The 27016-nt window shown below is 36.7% G+C and overlaps 1 protein-coding gene across 4 annotated transcripts in view; it reads left to right on the top strand.

The window, feature by feature from the left end:
• The window catches only part of LOC126329815 (stimulator of interferon genes protein homolog), a 372973-nt gene that overhangs the window by 120208 nt on the left and 225749 nt on the right, over positions 1 to 27016 (top strand). For all 4 annotated transcript variants that reach the window (XM_049996215.1, XM_049996214.1, XM_049996213.1 and 1 more), the window contains one exon: positions 4463 to 4580. In XM_049996215.1, coding sequence (XP_049852172.1) covers positions 4463 to 4580 — 118 coding nt within the window. The remainder of the gene's footprint in view (positions 1 to 4462; positions 4581 to 27016) is intronic.

Here is a 27016-nt window from a genome sequence, read left to right as displayed (position 1 = left end):
AGGTGGCCCAACGGTATTGCCTGGAGAGTGCATTAAAATGCTTTTTTTAGCATTTCTGTTGGTTTCCATTCTAGCCACATGTCCAGCCCATTGCAGTCTCTTACTTTTTAATTTCTGGACAATAGTGGGTTGCTTCATTAACTGATAAATTTCTTTCAAACTTTCCATATGTCATTCCCCAATACAGGTCCCCAGATTTTTCTCATCACTTTTCTTTTGAAAACATTCAGTTTTTCTCTTTCTTTCTTGATAAGTGCCCAGCTATCTGAACCATACAGCACTACAGGGAAAACAATGGTGTTAGATATCTTCATTTTTGTGGTGATTGACGAAGCTTTACTTTTGAGTGGGCTGCTTAGAGCATACAGACACATTGATTCTGAGGCTATTCTCACATTTCTATCCAGTGTTATCATATTTTTACTGCTGAAGTGCAATCCAAGGGATTTAAACTGATGAACTTTTGTGAATCTAGAATGGTGGACAATTTCAAAGTGTGGATTTGGCCTTATGATCAGACCTATTTCTTTATATTCTGTTTTCTCTTGGTTTATCAAGAGTCCCATTTTACTGGAATGTGCCTGAGGTATATGTACATGGCCTTCCACTCTTCTGATTCACCGATTACGACATCATCATCTGCATATGCCAGGAGTTTTACTTCAGTGTGTTCTAATCAGAGACAATTGTATAACTGTAAATTACTCTCTCAAGCCAGTTTCTCCCATGCAAAGTTGAAGAGAATACATGAAAGACCATCTCCTTGTTGTAAGCTGGTTTGGTTGGGAAGTATGGATCCTCTGCACTTCACTACTGCCTGTGAGTCATCCATGCACAGTTGAATCATCCTAATGATTTTACTAGGTATCCTAAATTCTCTTAATGTGTTGTTGTGGCTATTTCTATGGATGCCATCATAGACTTGCTTGAAATCAATGAACAGACAGTGAATGTTTTTGTTAAATTCTCAAAGATCTGCCATAGAGTAAACAGATTGCCATTCATGGAACAGTTGGTTAAAATCCAGCCTGTTACTCTTGAATAGTGCTTTCTGCATAAGGTATAATTTTGTTGAGAATATCATTGACAGAACTTTATATGTTCTGTTCAGCAGACTGATTCCTCTGTAATTTCCGCATTCCATTTTGTTTCCTTTCTTGTGCATGGGGAAATTATTGCAGTTTTCCAGTCTTCAGGTAGCCTTTCAGTTTTCCAGTTCATTGTGATAAGGTTATAAATTTCTGTGTGTAATTTGTTTCCACCCTCTTTAAACATCTCTACTAATATCTGGCCTTGCCTGCAGCCTTGTTTTTCAGCTTTTGAATGGTGTGTACCACTTCCAGTTCTGTAATGTGTGTTTTTCAGTACTACTGTTGTTAGCCATGATCACTGTGTAGTTGAAAGTTGTGTGTCAGTGCAGTTTAACATTTATGAGAAATACTCTTTCCATCTTGCTTAGAATATCTTCAAGCTGTGTTAGTATGTTTTGATTTTGATCTCGTATGAATAGGTTTTCACTTTGATAATGTCTTTTACTGTTCTTTGTATACAGAAACAGCTTCTTTGAGTCTATTTTTGCTTTCCACTTCTGTATTTTCCAAGACTACGGTTAGATATTTCCTTTTCTCTGTTTGTAGAACTCTTGCTGTGTCTCTTCTCTTTATGTTGGTCTCTTTTGTGTCTTCACTCTCCACATTATGCAGCCACAGCATACTGGCTTCTTTCCTCTTTTCCACTGCTCGCTGACAGTTTTTGTTGAACCATTTCCATTTCTTCAGTTTCTTTTTATTGTTTTCTCTGCTGCATCTGTTACTATTGTCTTTATTCTGTCCCAAGTCTTCCCACCTATATTTTGACCCCCAACTTCCTGCAGTGCTGTAAACTGGTTATTAATTTCAGTTACGGTGGTTTCTTTAACAGACAATTCCTTCAGTTGTTTTACATCAAACTTAAGTTTTGGCATGGATTTTGGTTGCTGATTCCAAATAATCTTGATTTTCATCTTTCCTGTCACTAGGAAGTGCTCTGAACCACAATCTGCTCCTTTGTATGCTCCGACATCTCTTATGAATGAACTGTATCGTTGGTCTGCCATAACATGGTCCATCTGATTTACAGAGTGCCCATTAACAAACCACTGGTGACCAGTAATAATTTTAGCATTATATTTTTTCTTAGTGATAAATTTATTTTTGTCTACAGAGATACTTAAACCTGCTCCACCAGCTATCTGTTCCTAGATATGTGTTTCTGTATCTGCTAGATTTCAAAACGATAATAAAAAATCATCTGCAAATGGTGGGCAATATACTTCTATACACTGTTTCTTTTATCCCAGTTTTATTGGTGATACCTGATGGTCTTTAAATTTTTCATTCCCATTTCTTAATATTTTTGGTAATGAACAGGCAAAGAAGACTGGAGATAGACCATCACCTCATTTACACACCTGTTTTTAAAGGACATACAATTCTTAGGAATAAAGTGTACCTTTCATAGGATAGATTAGCCAATTCAGTTTTAAATTTTGTCTTGTCATATTTTTTTATTTTTATTTTTCATGAAGATGACAGGCTTGTTGGAGCTTTGACAACAGAATGGTGGCATCTACCAGAGATTTTGTTGTGTGGCATTTTTTTGATTATAGTTAGTCTCGGGTATTAGCTGATTTCTTGAATGGTGCGCGTCCATGCAGTACTTTTACCTCAAATGTCAGTCGTGCTTGATTCTACCTTCTGTTTGATTTCACCCCATCTGCCTTCAAGAGAGAGAACTGGGTCCAGATTGCTGTAAGATTTCTTTCAAAATAGCCAGAGTGAGTAATTGGAAATGACTCTCAGTATTCTTCTGTTATTGACTAAGTCTCACTATAACTCTTCAACACACTTTCAACTTCAAACTGTTGACAACCACATGAGGACTTAGTTATCACAGTTTTGCATTGTAACCGTTCTCTTATGTATTTATGTGTACATACTATAGCTGAGCTTCAATTTTTTTTGCTGAAGCCCATGTTACAAGTAATCGTGCAGTCAAACTCAACAAAATATATTTATCCAGAATTTTTATCATCCAAAAATAGGAAAGCTTTTATAGTACTTACCAGGACAACAGATGAAGCAATCACATCAAGGAACAGACAGAATAATCCTTTTTCCTTCTATCCTTTACTCTGCCTTGATGGATGAAGACTCCAGTTCTAAAATATAGTGTTACTACTAGTGTTTGTTGGGCATAGTTTTGCTGCTGTTTGATAAGAAGGAGATTTTTAATCATTATTTTATTAAGTTTTTCAATTTTGATGAATATTTGTGCTTGTACTGGTCCATAAAATCATGGAGTACATTCATTTATATAGCAGTTGTTCAGCATGAATTATTTTAGCTGTGATTAGGCCCAAATCTAGGGAGGGGAAGTGATGGGCAGGGAGGAGGCGGGGGGTGCAAAGTGCATACCTGTGTATTTGCCCCAGGCAGCAGTTTCATGGGGTGCCAAATTCATGTTCTTGAAGAAAACAACATTGTTTCACAAAGTGCGTAGCATGTAGCACACGTTGGTCCACCTGAATGTAGGTTTGATGGCTTCCATTACAAAATATACACATTTGAATTCCACATAGCAAAATACAGTGACACGCAATAGAAGAATGCTGTGTGAAGAAGTGTTGCACTGCACTTCAGCACACTTATGACTGAATGACTTACGTTTCCTCAAACATATAAGTCTTATATATCAAACTTTTCAGAAAGATGTACGCTACAAAATGAACCTATTTTTGAAAAACTGTCCTTTTTTAAAAAAAATTTGATATCCTATCTCAAATTTTCAATGGGGGAAGGGGGCCATCACTATCAAGTTTTTGCCCCGGTTCAGAAATATCATAGATCCAGGGCCGCCTATGATGATATTCGAGCTGTAACTTTATTTGCTGTCGAACTGCAATGACCTCTGCCAATTAGCACGTGAAACAAGCCTTTAATCTTGTTACACTTAATGGTTTGCCCATTATGACTTAGGAAAATTGAAACCTTAATTCACTCAGGTAACTGTTCAATTGGCCCTTTCAAAATAGATGTGACCAAAATCTTCTCTTATACTTTTCCAACTATACTAATGCTCAGTCAGTAATAACTGCCTGTTGAGAATACATTAAACCCTAACCTTTCTTCCATTTACAGTGTTTAGATTCCAGTTTGTATTTAATCACTCTTTAATCTCAGATTGTCTAGGGAACCCTAGAAAATTATTTTAAAATGAGCTTTGGAGAGCTCTAATTGTGGTTTATGGCACAAGAGGCAGGAATCATTCTACTGAAATTTGTAATGTATACATTACCTGCTACAGTATGTTGTAGGATATCTGGCTGTCAAAGAGTCTCATAGTTAGCAATTTAATAATTTTATTTCAATGTGTAAATTAACTGTCGTGTGAAAATTTGGCTATTCAGTTTTTTGTTTTCTAGGTTGTGGAAGAATACCCCAATAACACTGTTGTTTACCCTAAAGGTCTGCCAAATGACAGAGGGTCGCGTAGTGTGTCCTGTGGAGTAGTAATTGTAGTTGTACTGGTAGCAGTAGCAGGTAAGCATATACGTTTGCTGCGTACATATTTAAGTTATATGTTGTTGTTATTCTTTCCTTTTTCACCCTTTCCATATTCCAAAGCCAAGATCAGGAAAAGACTGATGTTTAAAAGTAACTTGAACATCATTGTACAAAATGATCAAAGGATTAATAATAATAATAATAATAATAATAATAATAATAATAAGGAATGAATCCACTACCCCGGGCACCAGTTGCAAGGCTGGCTTTACCTAGTCATCGGATTCCGGGGGACCAGGAGCATCATGTTACGCCTAAGGTTGAGAACCAGATGACGTCCAAAGTATTATGCACAAAACAAAGCCACTTCATCAGTACACTTAATACTAATACTCTCTTCAAACTGGGCAAGATCAAACAACTTACAGACGTGCTGCAAAAATTCCAGATAAAAATCCTTGCAATTCAGGAAACACGATTTATGGGCGAAAACCATTTTGACAGAGACAACTACAGGATCTACAAAGAAAAACCAGCAGTTAAAACTAATGAGAAAGGACTCAAACAGTTTGGTACAGCATTTGTAGTCCACAAATCTATAAGCGACTCTGTCATTGACTTCCAGTCTGCCTCAGAACGTATATCAACGCGCTCTGTCAAATCGGCCAATAAAGAATATACCTTGATCAATGCACACGCACCCACAAATAATTATAACAAGGAGAACCCCCAGAAAGTGGATGACTTCTGGAATGACCTTGAAGAGGTGACAAACAAAATTGCCAAACACCATGTAATAATCTTGTTGGGCAACTGTAAGGCACAATTAGGCAAGAGAGAGAGAGAGAGAGAGAGAGAGAGAGAGAGAGAGAGAGAGAGAGAGAGAGAGAGAGAACCAGGAAAATCACTGGAATCCATACAGCTCACAAGAGAACTAACAAGAATGGGGAAAGATTGATAAGCTTCTGCGAAAATTTCGGCATCAGAATTATGTCAACACAATTCAAAAAACCCAACAAGAAACTGTAGACTTGGAAGCCGCCCAACACAATGTTGGGTGAATTCCAGATAGACCATGTGGCCATCTCCAAGAGTAACACAGCAGAAATTCAGAATGTGAAAATGAGAAGAGGATTTTTTGAATCAGACCACTATCTTCTACAGATGAAGACCAGATTACAACCCAATAGAAAAAAGCCAAAACTAAACAAAGTGCTGAGACCAGACCCCGAATACATAAAACTCAACAAGGAAAACATCTTACAGTAAATTAGTCAGACAAACACCACAAACTGGACAGAACTTGTGGACGTCCTCAAATCCACGATGAAATTGGGTCAACCCCCGAGAAGGAGAAAACAAACGTGGTGAAATATAATATGTGACCAAGCAATAGAAGAAAGGACCAATGCCTGGAAAAACTTCAATAGTCACAAAACATCAGAAAAATGGCAACAGTTACTAGTAATCTGAAAACAAACATCGAAAACTATTCGAAGGGAAAAAAGAAATTATGGCAAATGGCGACTAGATGAGATAGAACAAGATTTTAAGAACAACAACACCAGGAATTTGTATAAGACATTTAAAGAACATATTGCAGGATACCAGCCACCCAATCTTTGCTTCAAGAAACTGGATGGTTCACTAGAAACTAAGACAAAGAATAACTGCCAAATCCTCGCAGACTATTTCAACAAACTTCTCAATTGTGAAAGGCCTACAGAGGATATTCACTACCAGACGTCTACACCAAATCCTGACGCTAAACCACCAACCATCAACGAAATAGTAGAAATTATCAAGACACTGAAATACAATAGAGCCCCAGGAGAAGATGGAATTATTGCAGAACTATGGAAACTAAATGATGAAAGATTAACAGGAAAAATCCACAAAATCATATTAAACATTTGGGAAACAGAACAGATCCCTTCTGAATGGAAATGTGCACTCATCCATCCACTCCACAAAAAAGGGGACAAAACTGAACCAAATAATTACAGGGCTATCTCACTCGTGCCGGTCACACATAAAATCCTATCAGAAGTTCTCAAGAATAGGTTAGAAGAACAAGCTGACCCACAAATAGGAGAATACCAGGCTGGTTTTCGCAAGGGACGATCGTGCATAGATCAGATCTGAAATCTGAAAATGATTCTCCAGATGAGAAACACCCGAAACACAGTGGTCACTTTTGTAGATTTTAAAAAAGCCTACAACTCAATAGACAGAGTAGTGCTCTGCAACACACTAGAAGCATTCTGCATTGATAGAAAGACAAGAGCAATCATTCGGCAAACATTAACTGACACAGTCTCCAAGGTTAAATTTATGGGGGATATCTTTGAACCATTTGAAATCCAAACTGGAGTGCGACAGGGTGACGGACTTTCACCATTACTCTTTAATATCATTCTTGAAAAAATTATCAGGACATGAGAAAAAGAAGTCAAAGGAATCCAAATTGGCATTAGAAAAGAAAATAGATTCAGTGAAATAGATTCAGTGTGAAATGTTTAGCTTTTGCTGATGACCTTGCAATCCTCACAAATAATAGGAAAGAAGCCACTAACGCCATAGAGAAGTTACACAAAATTGCACAAAGAACTGGCCTGCAAATCAATCATCATAAAGGAATTCAAGTTCAAATGCTCTCTTTAAATGGGAATAATTGAAAATAATAATAATCAGCCAACCTTTCATCAGTAAATCTCTGTATATTGCTGTATATGACTGTTAACACAGAACTAACACTGTTAAGAAATCAAACGTAAGACAGAATGGAGCAGTGTTGAGCATAAGCATGATGAGTAAAGATAGAAGTGTTTTATCACTTCTGTCAGTGGGAAGTACCATGAGTTAGTGGAACAACTTTGTCTCCAAAGAAGAGGCACAGTTCATTCCATCAATATTTGCATTGTTGTGCAGATATTTTCAGTGCAAGACAGACACAAAGTTAATTGAGGGTAAGAAATTAAAGAAAATTCAATTACTCTTTAATGACCCACATAAGGTCATGAGTCGCTTATATCAAAATATTCAGTTAATATCCATGAACAACACCCAAAATTTTGTGGTAGAGTTCAGGTCTCCTCCACCCCATGAACCATGGTCATTGCCTTGGGTGGGGCAGTTTGTGTGGCTCGACGATACAGATAACCATACCATCAGAACCACAACATAAGGATATGTGTTGAGAGGTCAGACAAACATGCAGTTCCTAAAGAGGGGCAGTAGCCTGTTCAGTAGTTGGCTGATTGACTTATGTGGCCTTGTAACATAAACCAAAATGGTCTTGCTGTGCTGGTACTGTGAACGGTTGAAAGCAAGGGAAAACTACGGTCATTATTTTTCCCGAAGGCATGCAGCTGTACTGTATGGCCAAATGACAATGGCATCCTCTTGGGAAAAAATATTCCAGAGGTATAATAGTACCCCATTAGACCTCTCGGTGGAGACTACTCAAGAGGATGTCGTCATCAGGAGTAACAAAACTGGCGTTCTACAGATCGGAGTATGGAATGTTAGATCCCTTAATTGAGTAGGTAGGTTAGAATATTTAAAAAAGGAAATGGATAGGTTGAAGTTAGATGTAGTGGAAATCTCTGAAGTTCTATGGTTCACAGAACAGGACTTCTTGTCAGGGGAATACAGGGTTTTATATGTGTAAATCCAAACAGGAGTAATGCAAGAGTGGGTTTGATAATGAATAAGCAAATAGGAATGTAGGTAAGCTACTGTGAATAGCATAGTGAATGCATTATCATAACAAAGATAAACAGTAAACCCACACCCACCTCAGTATTACATGTTTGTATGCTATGTAGCTCTGAAGGTGATGAAGAAATTGAAGAACTGTATGATGAGATAAAAGATATTATTCAGATAGTTAAAAGAGATGAAAATTTAATTGCGATGGGTGACTGAATTAGATAGGAGGAAAAGGAAGATAAGGAACAATAATATGTGAATATGGACTGGGGGAAAGGAATGAAAGAAGAAGCTGCATGGTAGAATTTTGCACAGAGCATAATTTCACCATCTGTAACACATGGTTTAAGAACAATGAAAGAAGGTTATGAAGTATGAAACCAGAATTTCCCTATAGATGGTGCTAGGCATTGGTGTATGGCCCATGAGACCACGACGTCTGCAGCACTGTCTCCTTCCTGTAATGGCTGACGATGAATGTGAAAATGCAGTAACCCAAGTTCCATGCAATGGTATCTGATAACCCCCAAACATGTGCCTATGAACTAAGATTTGTGGACAGCATAGGTTTTCTGTTATCATTTGAAGAAAAGTGGTGCAGAACCACACTGAATGCTTTAAAAGCTTTTGGTGAACATGCTCTTGGGAAAACACAGTGTTTCAAGTGGTTCAAAAAATTCAGAAGTGGGATTTCGATGTTAGAAATGATGAGCATGGGAAATCACTGAAAAAGTTCGAAGACAACAAATTTCAGGCCTCATTGGAGGAAGTTGATTCTCAAACTCAATAGTAGCTCACGGAACAATTGAATGTGATGCAGAAGGCTGTTTCTCTTCAGTTGAAAGTTATGGAAAAGGTGTAGAAAGTGTGAAAATGGGTCAGGCACGCTCTGAATGAAAGACAGACGCAAATCAAAATACCACTTGTGAAATGCTGCTCACCAGATACAAAAGGAAGTCGTTTCTCCATTGAATAGTGACAGGTGATGAAAAATGGATATATTTTCAGAATTCTAAGCATCGTAGTAAATCATGGGTGAATCCAAGCAAAGTATTGACATACACTGCAAGGCCAAATCAATTTGGAAAGAAGATAATGCTGTGCTTGGTGGGATCAAAAGGGTGTGATACATGATGAGCTGTTAAAACCTGGTGAAACCATTAACACTGATCACTACCAACAGCAAATGATTGATTTAAATTGAGCATTACATGAAAAATGACCAGAATATGGAAAAAGGCAACGCAAAGGTCATATTGCTCCATGGTAACGCCCCATCACACGCAGCAAAACGGGCCAGGGAAATGATCGAGGGGTTCAGTTGGGAAATACTAGGACATACAGCTTATTCTTCAGACTTGGCTCTATCTGATTATCATGTATTTGAATTTCTGGGACACGCTCTCACTGAACAATGCTTCAATTCATATGAAAATGTGTGAAAACGGCTCACTGACTGGTTTGCTTTGTATAAATAGCAATGGAGATTTTTTTGAATAAAATATAGTTTATCAGTTTCAAACAAGAGATGTTTAATTATTGCAAGCAAATTCTGGTTCATTCTTCTACAACTGATATATGTGGAAGAGACCTGGATACACAGGAATGTTTCAGATTGATTATATAATGGTAAGATAGAGGTTTCAGATTTTAAACTGCAAGACATTTCCAGGGGCAGATGTGGACTCTGACCACAACTTATTGGTCATGAGCTGTAGATTAAAACTTAAGAAATGACAGAAAAGTGTGAAATTAAGAACATGGGACCTGGTTAAGTTGAAAGAGCAGAGACTTTCGGGACTTTGAGGGAGCATTAGGCAATGGTTTACTAAAACGGGGGAAAGGAGTATAGTACAGCATGAATGGATAGTTTCGAGAGATGAAATAGTGAAGGCAGCAGGGGATCAAATAAATAGAAGACAATGCCTAATAGAAAGTGTTGGATAACATAGGAGAAATTGAATTTAATTAATAAAAGGAGAATATATAGAAATTTGGCAAATGAAGCAGGCAAAAGGGAATACAAACATCTAAACCATGAGATTGGCAGTAAGTGCAATATGGCTAGGTAGGAGTGGCTAGAGGGCAAATTTAAGGATTTAGAAGCATGTTTCACTTGGGGAAAGATAGATGATGGCTACAGGAAAATTAGAGAGACCTTTAGACAAAAGAGGGGCAGGTGCATGAATGTAAAGAACTCAGATGGAAAACCAGTCCGAAGCAAAGAAGGCAAATCTGAAAGGTGGAAGAAATACAGGTCAAATATCCACAGTGTGCACAAGTTATGATGCAGTGTTTCAGAGTGGGTTGCTGGGAAGTGGATTGGTAAGGCCGATATTAGACTATAATAAAATTTGATAGTGTAATAAGGAACTTTGTCGAAGTTAGGCATTGGTCACATTTTCTTTGATCAAATCTAGCTCCTCGCCTTAGATTTGATCAAAGGAAGTGTTTGTCTTATGTTTACTGCATGGAGAAATCAACCGCTTGGAGTGCTAGCATTGCTGCAGCTGTCTGACACACAATGTTTATCAATATGACTCCCAAATTTACATGGTGTTGCATATACAGGTTGTACATAAAGTTCAGGAACACTTTCAAGTATTTATTGCACAAGAACTAAACATTGTGCAGCTGTCATACATATTGCATTTTGAAGAGAAACTCTGAAAGTTCTTTTACAAACATTCAATATGCGAAGCATGAGTGATCCGGCACACGTCAATACGGTAATTGAGTTCTTGCCATACCCACCCCAGCATGGCATCATGACGGTGGCAGTCGCTTCCTGTAGTCTCTTCCAGAGCTCTGTTACATCACGTGGTAGCGGCGGTACATACACCAGTTCTTTAATGTGTCCCCACAGAAAAAAGTCGCACAGAGTGAGAGCTGGTGATCGGCGAGGCCATTTCATGAACTCCAACATGCAGAAAGCTTGCTCCGCACCTGAACTCTCCATGTTTGCGACTAGCACTGACTGTCGGAAAATTACCAAATTACACTGTGGCAGTATACATCACAACAAAAAAAAAGAACTTTCAACGTTTCTCTTCAGAATGACATAAGTATGATGTCTGTACAATGCTTGGTTCTTGTGCAATAAATAATTGAAAGTGTTCCTGGACTTTATGTACACCCTGTATGACAAAATTTATAGAAATATTCGAGGCAGGTGAAGCATTGTATATCTTATGACACCCCAAGTACAAAAACAGAATAAAAAGTGAGAGCTATAATGAAATTGTGGATGCTGTTAGGCATGAAGTACAGCCAGGATATACCCCCGACGATATAAAGAAGTAAATCTACAACTTATGTGGAAATAAAAATTTTTCATGACTGCAGTATGTATTAAATTTATTTGCCTTCACATATTCCTTCTTCAGTGCATTATAAATAGCTTCAAATATTTCTGGTATTATTTTCAATGTGCACTGCAGCATTAGAGCACTGTACCGGTACTGTAAACTAGTGTTGCTAGATCGCAGCCTGTATAATGTTTTGTAGAATGTAACTTTTTATTTACTGGATTTTTCATTTGTGTTTACCAATCAATTTGATAGTATGGTGCTATATTTCATATATACGTTTTCACACTTATAAGTTTTTTTCTGTAGTCCGTTGAAAAACATATAAATGAAGTTTTACTGTTATACTGAAGGTCTGTACAAGGGAGATGAACTTGAAGGCAATATTATACAAATGGAAGAAGACATAGATGAAGATAAGTGATATGATACTGCAAGAATAATTTGGTGGAGCACTCATAGACATAAGCCGAAAGAAGGCCCCAAAAGTAGATGACATTCAGTCATAGCTACTGATAGCCTTCCAAGAGTCAGCCATGACAAAACACTTCCATTTGGTGTGCAAGATGTGTACCCTCAGACTTCAAGAAGAATGAAATAATTCCACAAAAGAAAGCAGGTGCTGACAGGTGTGAAAATTACAGAACTATCAGTTTAACAAGACATGGTTGCAAAATACTAACATGAGTGCTTTACAGAAAAATGGAAAAAGTGAATTTAAAAGAAATGTAGGAACATGCAAGGCAATACTGATACTACAACTTATCTTAGAAGATAGGTTAAAGAACGGCAAACCTACGTTTATAGCATTTATAGACTTACAGAAAGCTTTTGACAATACTGAGTGGAAAATTTGTAGTAAGACAAATTACATAGGAGATATTGCTGTAGGTTACATAACTGCAAAATGTGTTTGTGACAAACATGGAATTACTGTGAGGAATTCCTGCAAAAAATGGGAGTAAGTACGTAAATCGAAATATAAAAATCTAGGGCTTGACAATATAGCAAGAAGAGATTTACTTTGGTGCTTTGAACTGCTACATTTACATATGTACAACCAACACTATTGGGGAAATAGTAATGAACATCTAATTCAGTTTTACCAATGGACAGTACTACCTTTGTTTTATTTTTAATCCACTTTTGATATATGTTTTGCTGTCTTTACTACTACATTCTAAAATTTAATTTTATAATATGTAACATTATAAGTAGCAATGTTCTTGTTATTATTATTATTATTATTATTATTATTTGCTTTATTCTTCAGCCTCTTTTCCTAGCATTAAATATTTCTACTGTTTTTGTGATCCTTTCACATGTTACTTTGCTTCTCCTCCTCCTCCTCCTCCTATTAATGTGCTTCCTTCACTTAATAGACTGCACAGTCTGTTGCAAATGTCTGCTTTTAATGATGGTACTGATATTTCCATTTTCATGTTGCTATCACAGGTTTTAGGTGGAGGCATTTCATTGAATACACAATGAAAATTGCTGAAGAACTTGTTAAAATTTGCCTTACTTACAATTATCTATTCCTACTTGTCTCCAAAATATAAGACTTGTTCAGTTGTCGTCTTACTTGGAATTCTGTACATTGGGACAGAGCTGATACTTCTTGCCAGTAACTCTATGCAGTATTCTTTGGAGTTAACAACGTACTTAAAACTGTTGGACCTAATTATACTTTGTAATTTATATGAAAATGAAGAAGTGTGGAAGAGTTGCCATATGAGGTGGTTCCCCCCCCCCCCCCCCCCCCCCAATGAAATTCTTGTATTATAAAAAAAGTTTATAATGGCTTGTGGGGCAGCAGATTAATAATAAGAAATTTTGTTCGCCATCTTTTACGAGAGCCTGAAAACAATTTTTACAGTCAGCCAGAAAGCAATGGAGAACATACTGACCATAGTTTCTTGTCTGCAAGTCCACATTCTTCTTTTGTTCACCGACAGAAATGGTTCAACACTCTACTTACCCAGTGGGATCAGGAACTAATATTATAAATGAAAATTTTGAGTTCTAATTGATAGATATATTTGATAGACTTTCACACGCACAACATAGTTATATTCCTAATAATAATAATAATAATAAGAAGAAGAAGAAGAAGAAGAAGAAGAAGAAGAAAAATTTCAGCTGACATATATAGAATACAAAGACACAAATACAGAAATTAGACCAGACCATTCTTGCATAGACACCAAATAACCCACAAGTTGAAATAACAACAACAACTATCAACACAATCATACACAACAAAATAAATGAAAATACAACTATGAAAGAGTTACAACTACTGGTTTATATAGGAGCACTCACTACACTAAATATACAGATTAGGCAGAGATCAGAACCAACCAACACACAGAAGAAACCCACAAAACCAGCATGGCAACACAGGCTACAGATCAGAATAGAAAAACTGAGAAAAGACATTGGACAGCTAACACAATTTATAAGAAATGAAATATCAGACAAAAAACAAAAAAAGTTAGGTAATATCTCACAACAAGAAGCGATAGAGCAATTAGATGAAAAGATGCAGAAATTAGAAGCATTGGCCCAACGACTTAGAAGATACAAAAAAAGTGAAAAGAGAAGGAAACAAAACCAAACATTCCACACAAACCAAAAGAAGTTTTACCAGACATTAGATAACACACACATTAAAATAGACAATCCACCAAACAGAAGACATGCAACACTTCCGGAGGAACATATGGTTAAACCCGGTACAACATAACAGACATGCACGGTGGATACAAGCAGAAACAGATACATACAAGATGATACCACAAATGCCTGAAGTGATAATTTTGCAACGTGAAGTCACCCGACCAATTAATTCTACTCACAGTTGGAAAGCCCCTGGAAAAGATAAAATAGCAAATTTCTGGCTAAAGAAGTTCACCTCAACACATTCACATCTAACTAAATTATTTAACATATTAAAAACAAAGATTCCAAGACTTACCAAATCGGAAAGTGCCGGTAGACAGGCACAATAAATAAAACACACACACAAAATTTAAATTATTTAACAGTTACATTGCAGACCCATACACATTCCCTGATACACTTACACAAGGAATAACTTGTCTGAAACCTAAAGATCAAGCAGACACAGCAAACCCAGCAAAATATCCTCCCATAACATGCATACCAACAATATACAAAATGTTAACTTCAGTCATTACACAGAAATTAATGACACATACAACACAGAACACAATTATAAATGACGAACAAAAAGGCTGTTGCAAAGGAGCTCGAGGATGTAAAGAGCAACTGATAATAGATGCAGAGGTGACATATCAAGCTAAAACTAAACAAAGGTCGCTACACTACACATACATTGATTACCAAAAAGGTTTTGATAGTGTACCCCACTCATGGTTACTACAAATATTGGAAATATACAAATTAGATCCTAAATTGATACAGTTCCTAAACATAGTAATGAAAAATTGGAAAACCACACTTAATATCCAAACAAATTCAAATAATATCACATCACAGCCAATACAGATTAAGCATGGAATATACCAAGGAGACTCAATAAGTCCTTTCTGGTTCTGCTATGCTCTGCACCCACTATCCAACATGCTAAATAATACAAATTATGAATACAATATTACTGGAACATACCAACACAAAATCACACATTTGCTATACATGGATGATCTGAAACTACTGGCAGCAACAAATCAACAACTCAACCAATTACTAAAGTAACAGAAGTATTCAGCAATGATAAAATATGGCTTTTGGAACAGGCAAATGTAAGAAAAATAGCATAGTCAAGGGAAACCACACTAAACAAGAAGTTTACATATTGGATAACCACAGCGACTGCATAGAAGCGATGGAAAAAACAGATGCCTATAAATATCTAGGATACACACAAAAAATAGGAATAGATAATATAAATATTAAAGAAGAACTACAAGAAAAATATAGACAAAGACTAACAAAAATACTGAAAACAGAATTGACAGCAAGAAACAAGACAAAAGCTATAAATACTTATGCTACATCAATATTGACCTACTCATTTGGAGTAGTGAAATGGAGTAATACAGACAGAGAACCACTCAATACACTTACACGCACAAATGTAGAATACATCAGATACATTCAGCAACAGAAAGATTCACATTAAGCAGAAAGGAAGGAGGAAGGGGATTTATTGTCATAAAAAACTACATTATGGACAGGTAGATAATTTAAGAAAATTCTTTATAGGATGAGCAGAAACTAGCAAAATACACTAAGCAATCACTCATATGAATAAATCGGCTACACCACTGCAATTTCGTAACCACTTCTTCAACCCTTTAGATCACATAACATCAACAGATACAAAGAAAGTAAATTGGAAAAAGAAAACACTACATGGCAAGCAACCGTATCATCTAACACAGCCACACTTGGCTAAGAAAAGGCAATACATACAGTGTGATGGAAGGATTCATGATTGCAATACAGGATCAAACAATAAACACCAGATATTACAGCAAGCATGTTGTTTAAGATCCCAATACCACAACAGATAAATGCAGACTTTGCAAACAACAAATGGAAACAGTAGATCACATCACAAGCAGATGGACAATACTAGCAAATATAGAATACCCCAGAAGACACAACAATGTAGCAAAAATAATACATCAACAACTTGTCATACAACATAAACTAATAAAACAACATGTTCCCACATACAAGTACGCACCACAAAATGTACTGGAGAATGATGAATACAAATTATACTGGAAGACAACCATTATAACAGATAAAACAACACCACATAACAAACCTGACATCATACTCACCAATAAAAAGAAGAAATTAACACAACTATACGAAATATCCATACCCTATACAACAAATATACAGAAGAAAACAGGAGAAGAAATTGAAAAATACATCCAATTGGCTGAGGAAGTCAAGGACATGTGGCATCAGGATAAAGTTGACATGTACCAATTATATTATCAACTACAGGAGTCATACCACACAATATCCACCAGTACATCAACGCAATACAGCTACATCCAAAAATATATATACAATTACAGAAATCGGTAATTTATTGATACACGTTCAATTATGCGAAAGTTCCTAAATGCAATGTAACATATACCGAACAGTTAAAAGGAAGTCACGCTTGATCAAGGTCCGCATCACTTTCCATTTTTAACCAGACATAACGTCTGAGAAAGGAAAGAAATAATAATAATAATAATAATAATAATAATAATAATTGCCTCTTGAATAGAGCAATTAGAACCCAAATCAGAGGAACATTAAGCAGGATTCAGAGTGAACAGTTCATGCCCAGAACAAATTTTTAACCTTAAAACCATACTCAAAATGTGAGCCCTTAGACACAAAACCTCCAGGACACACATTTGTAGATTTCAAGAAAGTTTAAGACTCAGCAGATAGCCCATCAGTATTCCAAATTTTAGAACCGAGGGGACTAGTTCCCAAAAACATGATAACTCATAAAACAAACACTAACTGGAATGAAACCTAAAGTAAAATTTATGTGGGAAATCTCAGAACCTTTGACATTCAAACAGGTGTTGTGAGACAAGGAGATGGACTCTCCTATTCTGTTCAACATCATCCTAGACACAGATAGGGAGGTATGACAGAAAGAACTCAAGAAATGTGGGTTTTGGTAACCAATGCTACTGGGATTTCCCAAAAACAACCCCTAGATACAATACCTGACATTTCCGATGACCTGGCAGTACTTACGGAGGATTAAGGTAAGTCTAAAACCTCTACAACAAAAAAGTCCATGTCAAGACAAGACAAAAATTCAGCACTACAACAAAATTGTAAAACCGACATTCCTCTATGCAAGCATAACACTAACAATTAACAAAGGAAAAAAAATGGGAGAAAGATCATTAGGAAAAATTTATGCGCAGGAGATTCCCAAGTCCATTAGAGACTACAATCGATCAAAATAAAAAAGCTTTCAAAATGCAGAGTTGACAGTAAGAACAGGCAAATGAAATTCTTTGGTCATCCCAACAGGCTGCGGAGTTGACAGTAAGAACAGGCAAATGAAATTCTTTGGTCATCCCAGCAGGCTGCGGAGTTGACAGTAAGAACAGACAAATGAAATTCTTTGGTCATCCCAACAGGCTATCAGGAAAAAAACCTAACAAAATGGATAGTGGACTCTCTAACATCACTTAAGAACTAAACACTGTGACTGAACAAAATTCGAAAGGGCCTCAAAAACCTGAACGTAAGACCAACTGACAGTTTAGAAAGACACATTGCAGACACAAAATAGACAAATGGGAAGTTTCATCAGAGCAACAAAAAGGAAAACAATGTAGACCAAAGTGGTGAGCAGAATGTAACCAAGTCTTCTTGGAAAGAATGAAAGCCTGTTGGAACAAGAAGAAGAACCTAAGAAAAGTTGATTCAATTACTTGCTTAATGTCTTCCATTTCTTGGGAAAATTCCCTAATAATAATAATAATAATAATAATAATAATAACAATAATGATCTACATCTATACTCTGGAAACCACTGCGGACTCTTTGTTTCCCTTCTTTGTATACATTCAGCATCCTCTGTTAGTGCTATTTGGTATGGATACCTACAGACTTGAGTAACATTCTAGTATGTGTTGTACTAGTGTTTTGTAAGCAATCTCTTTTGCATATTGATTGCATTTTCCTATTATCCTACCAATAAACTGTAATCTGCCACCTACTTTTACTGTGACTGAGTCTGTGTAATGGTTCCGTATCATAACCCTACATTTATCCAGGTATTCCTATGAGTTGGCTAACTCCAATAGTTATTCACAGGTTTTGTAGTCACAGAGTACTCAATTTTTCATTTTGTAAGGTTCACAGTTTTTATTTATGAATGTTCAATGCAGGATGCCGGTCTTTGCACCACTCTGAAATCTGATCAAGATCCAAATGAACATTTGTATAGCTTTTTTGATAGTACTTCATTGTAGTTAACTACATCATCTTCTCCAAAAGTCTAAGGTTACTATTAATATTGTCTGCAAATTCATTAATATACAAGATGAACAACAAGGGTCCCAACGCACATCCCTGGAGCACACCTAACTTTAACATTAGTTGATGACTTTCCATCAAAAATAACATGCTACAGCTTTCCAACCAAGACATCCTCAATCCAGTCACAGATTGTGCTTGATATTTCATAAACATACTTTCCAGTAATAAAATTAGGTGCAGTACTAGGTCAAACGCTTTTCAGAAGCTAAGAAGTACTGCATCTACCTGACTACCTTGATCAATGACATCAAGTATGTAATGTGAGTAATGCATAAGCCAGTTTTTGCATGACCAATCCTTTTGGAATCTATGTTGTTTGGCATTGAGGAGGTATAATATGGAGTAAAACAGTACTAAAACAAACAACTATGTTTAGGAGCGAGACAACTTGCATCCATTAACTCACAATGTTTGCAAACCCATCACCCCCCCCCCCCCCCCCCTCCTTTCGCCTCCTTTACAGAAAAGCAGGATAAAAGTAAATTATTTAGTTTAGTATACATTTGGAGAAACTTAGTTACTTACCACAGTAAAACATGTTTAACTTCACAAATTGTTTCATGTTGTGGGTGACTGCAACTGAAGTACTCTGCATTTGACAAATAAACCACTTCCAGCTATAAATGAACCTTTATTCATAGTAACACAATTGGTTACATGATATGAAATAACATCCTCAGATGTACATCTGAACAAAATATAAAACATAGTTGAAATTGTGACCCAAAAATAGTCACCAGTCCTAATAACGGGACTGATCCTTCTCTAAGCAACAAGCAAGGTGTTACAAAGCAAATTTACCAGTTCAAAAAACTGACATCTTAAGAGAAGTGTTAAATTACAATGAAAAGGCAAAAAATATGTATGGAAAAATCCCAGCTAGTAGCGTTGATAGCCTAACTGCTAAAAAAAAAAAAAAAAAAAAAAACCTTTCAGCGCCCCTGAAACTGCCTTGCCTTGCCTTGCCTTGCAGGCCACACTGCTATTCAATGTAGTCATGTTTCTCGCAGCAGTACACACAAGCTACAAACATTTCTGCACATATCCAAATATAACAGGTGTTATTGAGACCCCCGTTACATAACACTAAAGTACAATCAAGAAAATGTCACCGTAAAATGGATAAAACAAAATAGACCAGACACAAAATTATATATCAAAAGCCAAGATCAATAGCCAGGCAGTCAAAAAACCATGACATTATGTCCCTGACAGACAGTTGAATTTGGATAGTATATTGTACTGCCTTAACTCTGTTGGAGGTATACTTTTAGGCTCCACATAATTTCAGTCTCTTTAAGAATGTTTAACGTCTGGCACTTATCGTCTGTATACAAGACTTGTAAATTATTAGCTACACATATTACTCAGTGGCCAAAACTGCATACGTGGTTACTTAAAGCAGGCTTCAAATACTGTAAATGTTCATGTTCAATAAACCTAATGCCAAAGCCTCTTGCCATTCTAACCCACATACCTTGCAGGACAACTGTCACAGTTGATACAGTATACACCAGTAGCATTGTACTTTTCATAAATGACCTCTCTACACATGAGTTTTTGTCCAGTATTCTGATGAATAAAGAGCACCAGCTTTATCTTTTTTGTTGTAAGCTTTTTGCCTACTTTTTGTGAAATCATGCCAAAGTATGTTATTCTATGGCAACCAATGAACTACTACTCCTCGTTCAATGCCTGTAGTATGATTTCATTTTCATTTTGCCTTTGCCTAGTCCTAGCGAGTTCTTTTTTATGCAGTATTGGTATTCATTACATTCCTCAAGTTCTAGCCTTTGACATACACAATGTACAGAATGCACTGAAATTCTCGATAATGCTCCTCCTTAGACTGGGGTACACTATGAAGGTGATCTGACTTCACATGAAAGCTGCCATCTTGCCCACATTGTAGCCTTTCTAAAAATGTCACATACAATCAGTGTATCCTGTAAAGAAATTTTTAAATCTAAGTAAGTTGCCAAACCTGGCAGCTTATTAATTGCGTGTTCTCTGTTTTGAATATTGAAATTATTTAGGTGTAAAAACATTAGCCATCCTCCCTCACTGTGTTCTGAAAGCTGTACCTTCTCATGTACATATGATTCATTTCATCAACAAAATCACAGCATCCCTTCTTAGAACCACTATACAATAAAAATATATACAATATACAATCAGCATGTCTGATCAAGAGTACAATATTAATAGCATAGGTGGGAAGCAGAATACCAATGTAAATTTTAAATTTAGTCACAAATATATTAGCAGTGCGGTATAATAACAGAGAGCCACAGCCAAGCCATGCTTCTAAACATAGGTACTATCCCCAGACTTGAGTGAATTATAACTAAACACTGTACTGAGGAACATAAGGACATTGTCAGTCTCATCTACAGGTCATCCACTGTAATGCCTGAAGTTATGGCCAGTCATGTCCTGTACAGTGTCAACCAGAATGTTGGTATACGTATTTTTTCATATCCATTGATGCCATGTATGTGCCCTGTATAATATTCAAACCTGTAGGCTTATTAATTATCTGTTCTCTGTTTTGAATATTGTAATTACTTATGTGTGAAAAATGTGCACTGTCCATTTAAATAGTTTCCTAGAGCTTGCTCAGTCTGATAACCAACACCCCTCCACCCACCACTCCTTGATTTGATTGCCTTTGGAGAATTGATGTACTTTCTCCACATACTGACATTCTTCCAAAATAACCATAGTTTTGCCTTCTGGGACAATTAGTGCTTAATTTTCTACCAACATCTAGTTAATATTCTCGAGAGTTACCTCTTCACCATGCTCACAATATGCTACCCTATCCAACCCTTGATCACTTCTACCTATTATGCCCTCAAGAGTATCATTAACTCTTATAGCAACCTCATTGCTGAGCAGTGTTGAGTTTAACACCTTACAATACCACAGCCATAAGTGTGATCAGTGTTGTTACATGCTGTTGCATGCTAGTGATGTGTACATTGTACGACATTCCCTTTCTCAATAAATTATTTTCCTAGTCACTAAACACAATATTTTATAGTTACATATCTAGAATAAAAGTTAAAATCACATCCTCTATGCAGATGGTCCTTGCCCTTTTTATCATAATTATCATTCTCCCCAAATTACTCACATGAGTGAAAGATATTTAGTTCTCAAGACTAATGGCAACTTGTTCAATATACTCCACGTGACTTGGGGACTATCATTTCATCACTGGTCCATGCTTGCTGTTGTCTTCATATGTCCTGAATGTGCCAGATACATGCCCCTATTAACAAAATATTTTTTGGTGTACAAGGACTGTATCTCTTTTCTGATACAATAGAAAATATCTCTAATGCAATTTGTGGACCTTGCTGTTTCATTGTGAAATAAATGCCTAATACACATAGATACAATCCTGTTCTTTTTACACATTTCTTGTTTATAACAATATTAGCCGGTTAACCTACAATGAAAAGGAAGAAATTGCACTAACCAACAATGAAAAGGAAAAAATTACTTAAGAAAATGTCCTAGCTAGCAGCATTGATAGCCCGACAGTTAACAACTTACATCTTAGTGGGAAGCGGCAAATGGCATCCCTCCATCCATCTCATAAAAACTCACATCGTAGTGGGAAGTAGTGGACAGCATCCCTCCATTCGCATTACTGTGTATGTCCAAACTGATAGTGAATGTACTCATGTGTCTCACAGCATAGGGCACTAGTTCCACCACACACACAACCTGGGAAAATTACAAACATTTCTGTATATATCTAAATATCATAGGAATGAATAGGATTCCTGATACACAGCACTGCAGTGGCAATTATAAAATATTTTACAAAATCAATAAAACAGAATAGACAAGTTGTAAGACCATATAACAAAGCCAAAGATCACTAACGAGCCAATTGAAGTAGGATAGTATATTGTAAAGTTGGCAATAGTCATAAGAACTAAGTATTGTGCATTCATGTGTATAAATTGGCTAGAATGGGTATACATGATATGGTTAGTCACAAGGAAAATAATATATTATAAAAGGTATGTCACATAATGTACATAGTACCAACATGCAACAATATGTAACAACATTGATTGCACACATGGTTGCAGCATTGGAAGGTGTTAAATTCCCCATTGCTGAACAGTTTGAGGTCACTGTCAGAGCTAGTAATATTACTGAGGGGGGTAGATAGAAATGATCAAGAGTTGTGTAGGGTGACATACTGTGAGCATGGTGAAGAGGTAACTCTCAAAAATATTAACAAGAAGTTAGTAGAAAATCAAGCACTGATTGTCCCAGCTGATAAAAGCAAAGACTATGGTTATTTTGGAATAACATCAGTATGTGGAGAATGTCCAGCAGTTCTTCATGGACAGTCAAATCGAGGAATGTGTGAGGAGTCCCACGTCTAAGCAGCCAATTTTTTTTTTTTTTTTTTTTTAAAAAGAAAATAACAGGTCAGTATTATATCGCCTTCACAGTTTGCTCTTGTGTACAGGGGTATATGATTGAAAAACTGGGAGTATTGTGCACATCACATATGTCAATGGATATGACTTCAGTTATGCAATGAATATTAGTAAGGGTTTACTGCATAAAGTCTGCCCTGATACCTGAGTGGTCAGCATGACATTGCCGTCCTCCTGGCTTGGGTTCGATTCCTGGCTGTGTCAGGGATTTTCTCTGCTGAGAGACTGGGTATTGTGTTGTCTTCATCATCATTTTATCCCCATCTGGCGCGCAGGTCACCCAATGTGGCGTCAAATGTAATAAGACCTGCACTAAGGTGGCTGGAGTTGCCCCGTAAGGGGCCTTCCGGCCAGTGATGCCAAATGCTCATTTCCATTTCCACTGCATAAGAAAGAAGTTGGTAGGACTAGGGAGAGGCCAAATGGAGATGACATCACACTATGGACATTGGACGAGGAGGAGTCTGGGTTCATTGGTTGCCATAGGATAACATATTTTGGCACGATTTTACAGACAGTAGACAAAAAGCATATGACAAAAAAAGATAAAGCTGGTGTTCTTTATTCATCGGAATCTTGGGCAAAGACTCTTGCATAGAGAGGTCACAATAAAAGTAAAACACTATCGGTTTATACTGCATCAGTTGCAACAGTTGTCCTGCAGGGTATGTGGGTTACTCTGGCAAGAGGCTTTGATGTTGGGTTTAGCAAACACCAAAGTTTAAGGAAAGTGACACCTGCTTTAAGTAACGACTTATGTTATTTTGGCCACTTGTAAAATGTGTAGCTAATAATTTAAAAGTCTTGCATATAGAGGATAAGTGGCAGACCATAAACATTCTTGAAGAGACTGGAATTGTGTGGAGTCTAAAAGTATACATCAAACATACCCTTAATAATCAGGTGGAAGTAAGGCATTACAATATGCTCTCCCTGTTTGAGTGTTTGTCAGGGTTTTTTGACTACATAGTTATTGAACTTGGGTTTTGCTATATGTTTTTGCATTTGGTCTGTTTTGTTTTATCCACTTTTATGGTAATATATTTTATAGTTTGTGCTGTAGTGTTATATAACAGGGGCCTCAATCATTCCTATGTATTTGCGTACATGCATAAATGTTTGTAACTTTCCCCATTTCCGTGTTTGGTGGTGCTAGTCCTCCACCATAACACATGTGGGTACATTGAGTAGCAGTCTGGCCCTGTTGGACGAGGCAGTTGGAGGGATGCTGTCTGACACTTCCTGCTAGCTGGAATATTTTCCTTTTCATTGTACGTTAACATAGATTTAACATGTCAGTTTTTTCAACTGGTGAATTTTATTCACGGTGCCCTGCTTGTTGCTGATAACAGCATATTATTTGGAGAATGCTGAGTCCCCCTTCTTCCCATCTTAAGGATGGAATGTTTGCACAATGTGTGAGTGTTTTCATAGTTTTTGTCATTTGTCTTATATTATTAGGATTAGTGTCCTTTTTTGTATCATAATGTCTACTGTATGTTTTGTAGCTTGTTCAGATGTACACCTGAGACTGTGATTTGGTATCTCGAAACTGGTTATATTCCTGTAAATAAAATTTCATTTGCAGCTGGAAGCAGTTTATTTGTCAGATATTTTTAGCTTTGTTTACAGGTAGCAAATTTTATATCAGACTCACAGTAATGTGCTAAGGTGCTATAGATCATAAGGATGAAGCTCAGTGGGGAGTGAGATAAAGTCAAACAGGCATATTGATCAATGATGAATACCTCATACTTTCCCCTCATTATCTACTTCCAAACAGCGATCCATAATGTGCACATGCCAAATGTGGTATTGTATGTTCCTGTAAGTGAACACTGTACTCTTAATTAAATTACTTTGTGATTAGCAGATAGCAGTATTGGCAGCGGGGCAGGTGTGCAGCCAGACATGACCCACAATGCACTGCATGTTCCTACAAAACAGGCAACACAGTGAGCATAGGACACTTGAGAAAGAACTAAGATTGGCTAGCAGCTGGCTCCTACTACTTGACCTGCTGAAATCTCCATTACAAAGTAATTTTAATTGGAGTATAAGAAATTTTTTTTACTAAGATGCTATACATGCACATTTATATCATATTCTCCTTCTATGTAGTATTTAAATGCTCATATGGGCTTGCGTGACCACATCACCATGTGCCCCAAGTCAGAGCTATTGAGCATCTTGTATGTTCAGACATTACATGTTTTCTAAACATGTGGTAAAGCACACACAAACTTCACAACACAATGTTGTACCCTGCCTATATTATCAATCTCCCGGTATGCACTCCTGTTTTCACCAGAATTTCTCAATGGGAAATGATTGAAGATTTACTGTCCACTTATGACTTCTCTGTCTGCATAACCTTATCATATAAAGCATTTTCCAAAAGAAAGCCACTGGAATGGAATCTCAGTGAGGCTAACTGGATTCTGTCTAGCCAACTGGCTGGCTGTAAATGCCATGATAGCATCAGGAATGAGTGGGTCACAGTACAAATATGATTCATCATTGTGCTGCTGTGCCCACTTACATGTCTTCAGGGTACATTCAGAGAACATGTTTTTCATAGCTGCATGACAAATACCTCTCTGCAGCCCATGAAAAGTTTGTGTCTCTACAGAAATCAAACATCAACCAACTACAGCGAACCTTGCAACTTTTGGATAGTAAAAGCCAAGAGCAGCTTGTTTGTGAAAAGAAGTAGAATTTCAAAGGTACTCTTACCCTACACACACTGTATCCAGTGGTACAGATTGGAGAAACCATATTGCTTCAGTGTTTTTAGACTTCTAAAAAGCTTTTGTACCAGTCCCAGGATTGAGGATACAGATGTCTTTCTCTAAAAATCCTAACAGGTAAGACACGCCATGTTATCCTGGATGGAGAATCATCTACAGACACTGAAGTAATATGGGATTTTTCTCAGGGCAGTGGCATAGAATTATTACTGGCTGTGTTAAATACTAATGATGAAGAGGATAATGTTAGTTGCAGTTTCGTATTATTGCAGATGTGATCTGTGACAAAATTTTATCTTGGAAAAGTGACAGTAATATCGAATTGGCTGTTATCAAAATATCAGCCCATTGTAATGACTGGTAATGTGTTCTCAATGCAGGCAAATGTTGAGTTGTGCATTTCATGAAATGCAAAAGTGTGCTGGGACTATCCTTTAATCACAGGATTAAATTTGCCGCAACTAGAGGTAAAATCATACCCATATTTGAGAATAACAGTGTGTAGAGATATAGATATAGCAACTGGTAAGATACAGCAGTTTGTCTACAAAAGAGAGTGCATACGTAACAATTATCTACTCCATACCTTAATACTGCCTATGTGTAGGGGTCCCCATACCAGATTAGACGGACAGGTAGATGTTGGCATGTACAAGAAGGGCAATTGCTCAAAGATATGCAAGAAACTGCTTAGCAAATCAAGAACTATGAGAACAGAAAATGCTAATTTTAATCCATAAAAAATAGACAAAGGATTTAATATTGATATCACGTGTGATAGTAGCTATGCTTCAATATTCACTCAGTACATGGGAATGAAAGTTTATAATAGATGAAAAGGAAACAAGCTAGTGCAGATGAATTTAGGTCCACTTAAAAGACAGCTATATGAGGCACTAACACTGATGTATTATTAGACAGTGGATAAATTCATGCAGGACGAACTGGAAATTTGAGTCAGATACAATTTGTTACATATCTGTCTCAAGCAATGTCAGTGTAGTATTATTATTTAATTTAGTACTATTATTTATGAGTGTAAAAATCATAGTAACTGTATCATAAATTTTTGTCATGTCTCCTGTACACAAACCAAATTGATTGCAGATGTATATCATGAGATGAATAAACAACAATTCATAGTCTTTCAGTTA

This window comes from Schistocerca gregaria, chromosome 2 (genome assembly GCF_023897955.1).
Source record: "Schistocerca gregaria isolate iqSchGreg1 chromosome 2, iqSchGreg1.2, whole genome shotgun sequence".
Taxonomy (NCBI): Eukaryota; Metazoa; Arthropoda; class Insecta; order Orthoptera; family Acrididae; genus Schistocerca; species Schistocerca gregaria.
Note: the sequence above shows the minus strand (reverse complement) of the source record. Positions and strands in the feature narration are given on the sequence as shown.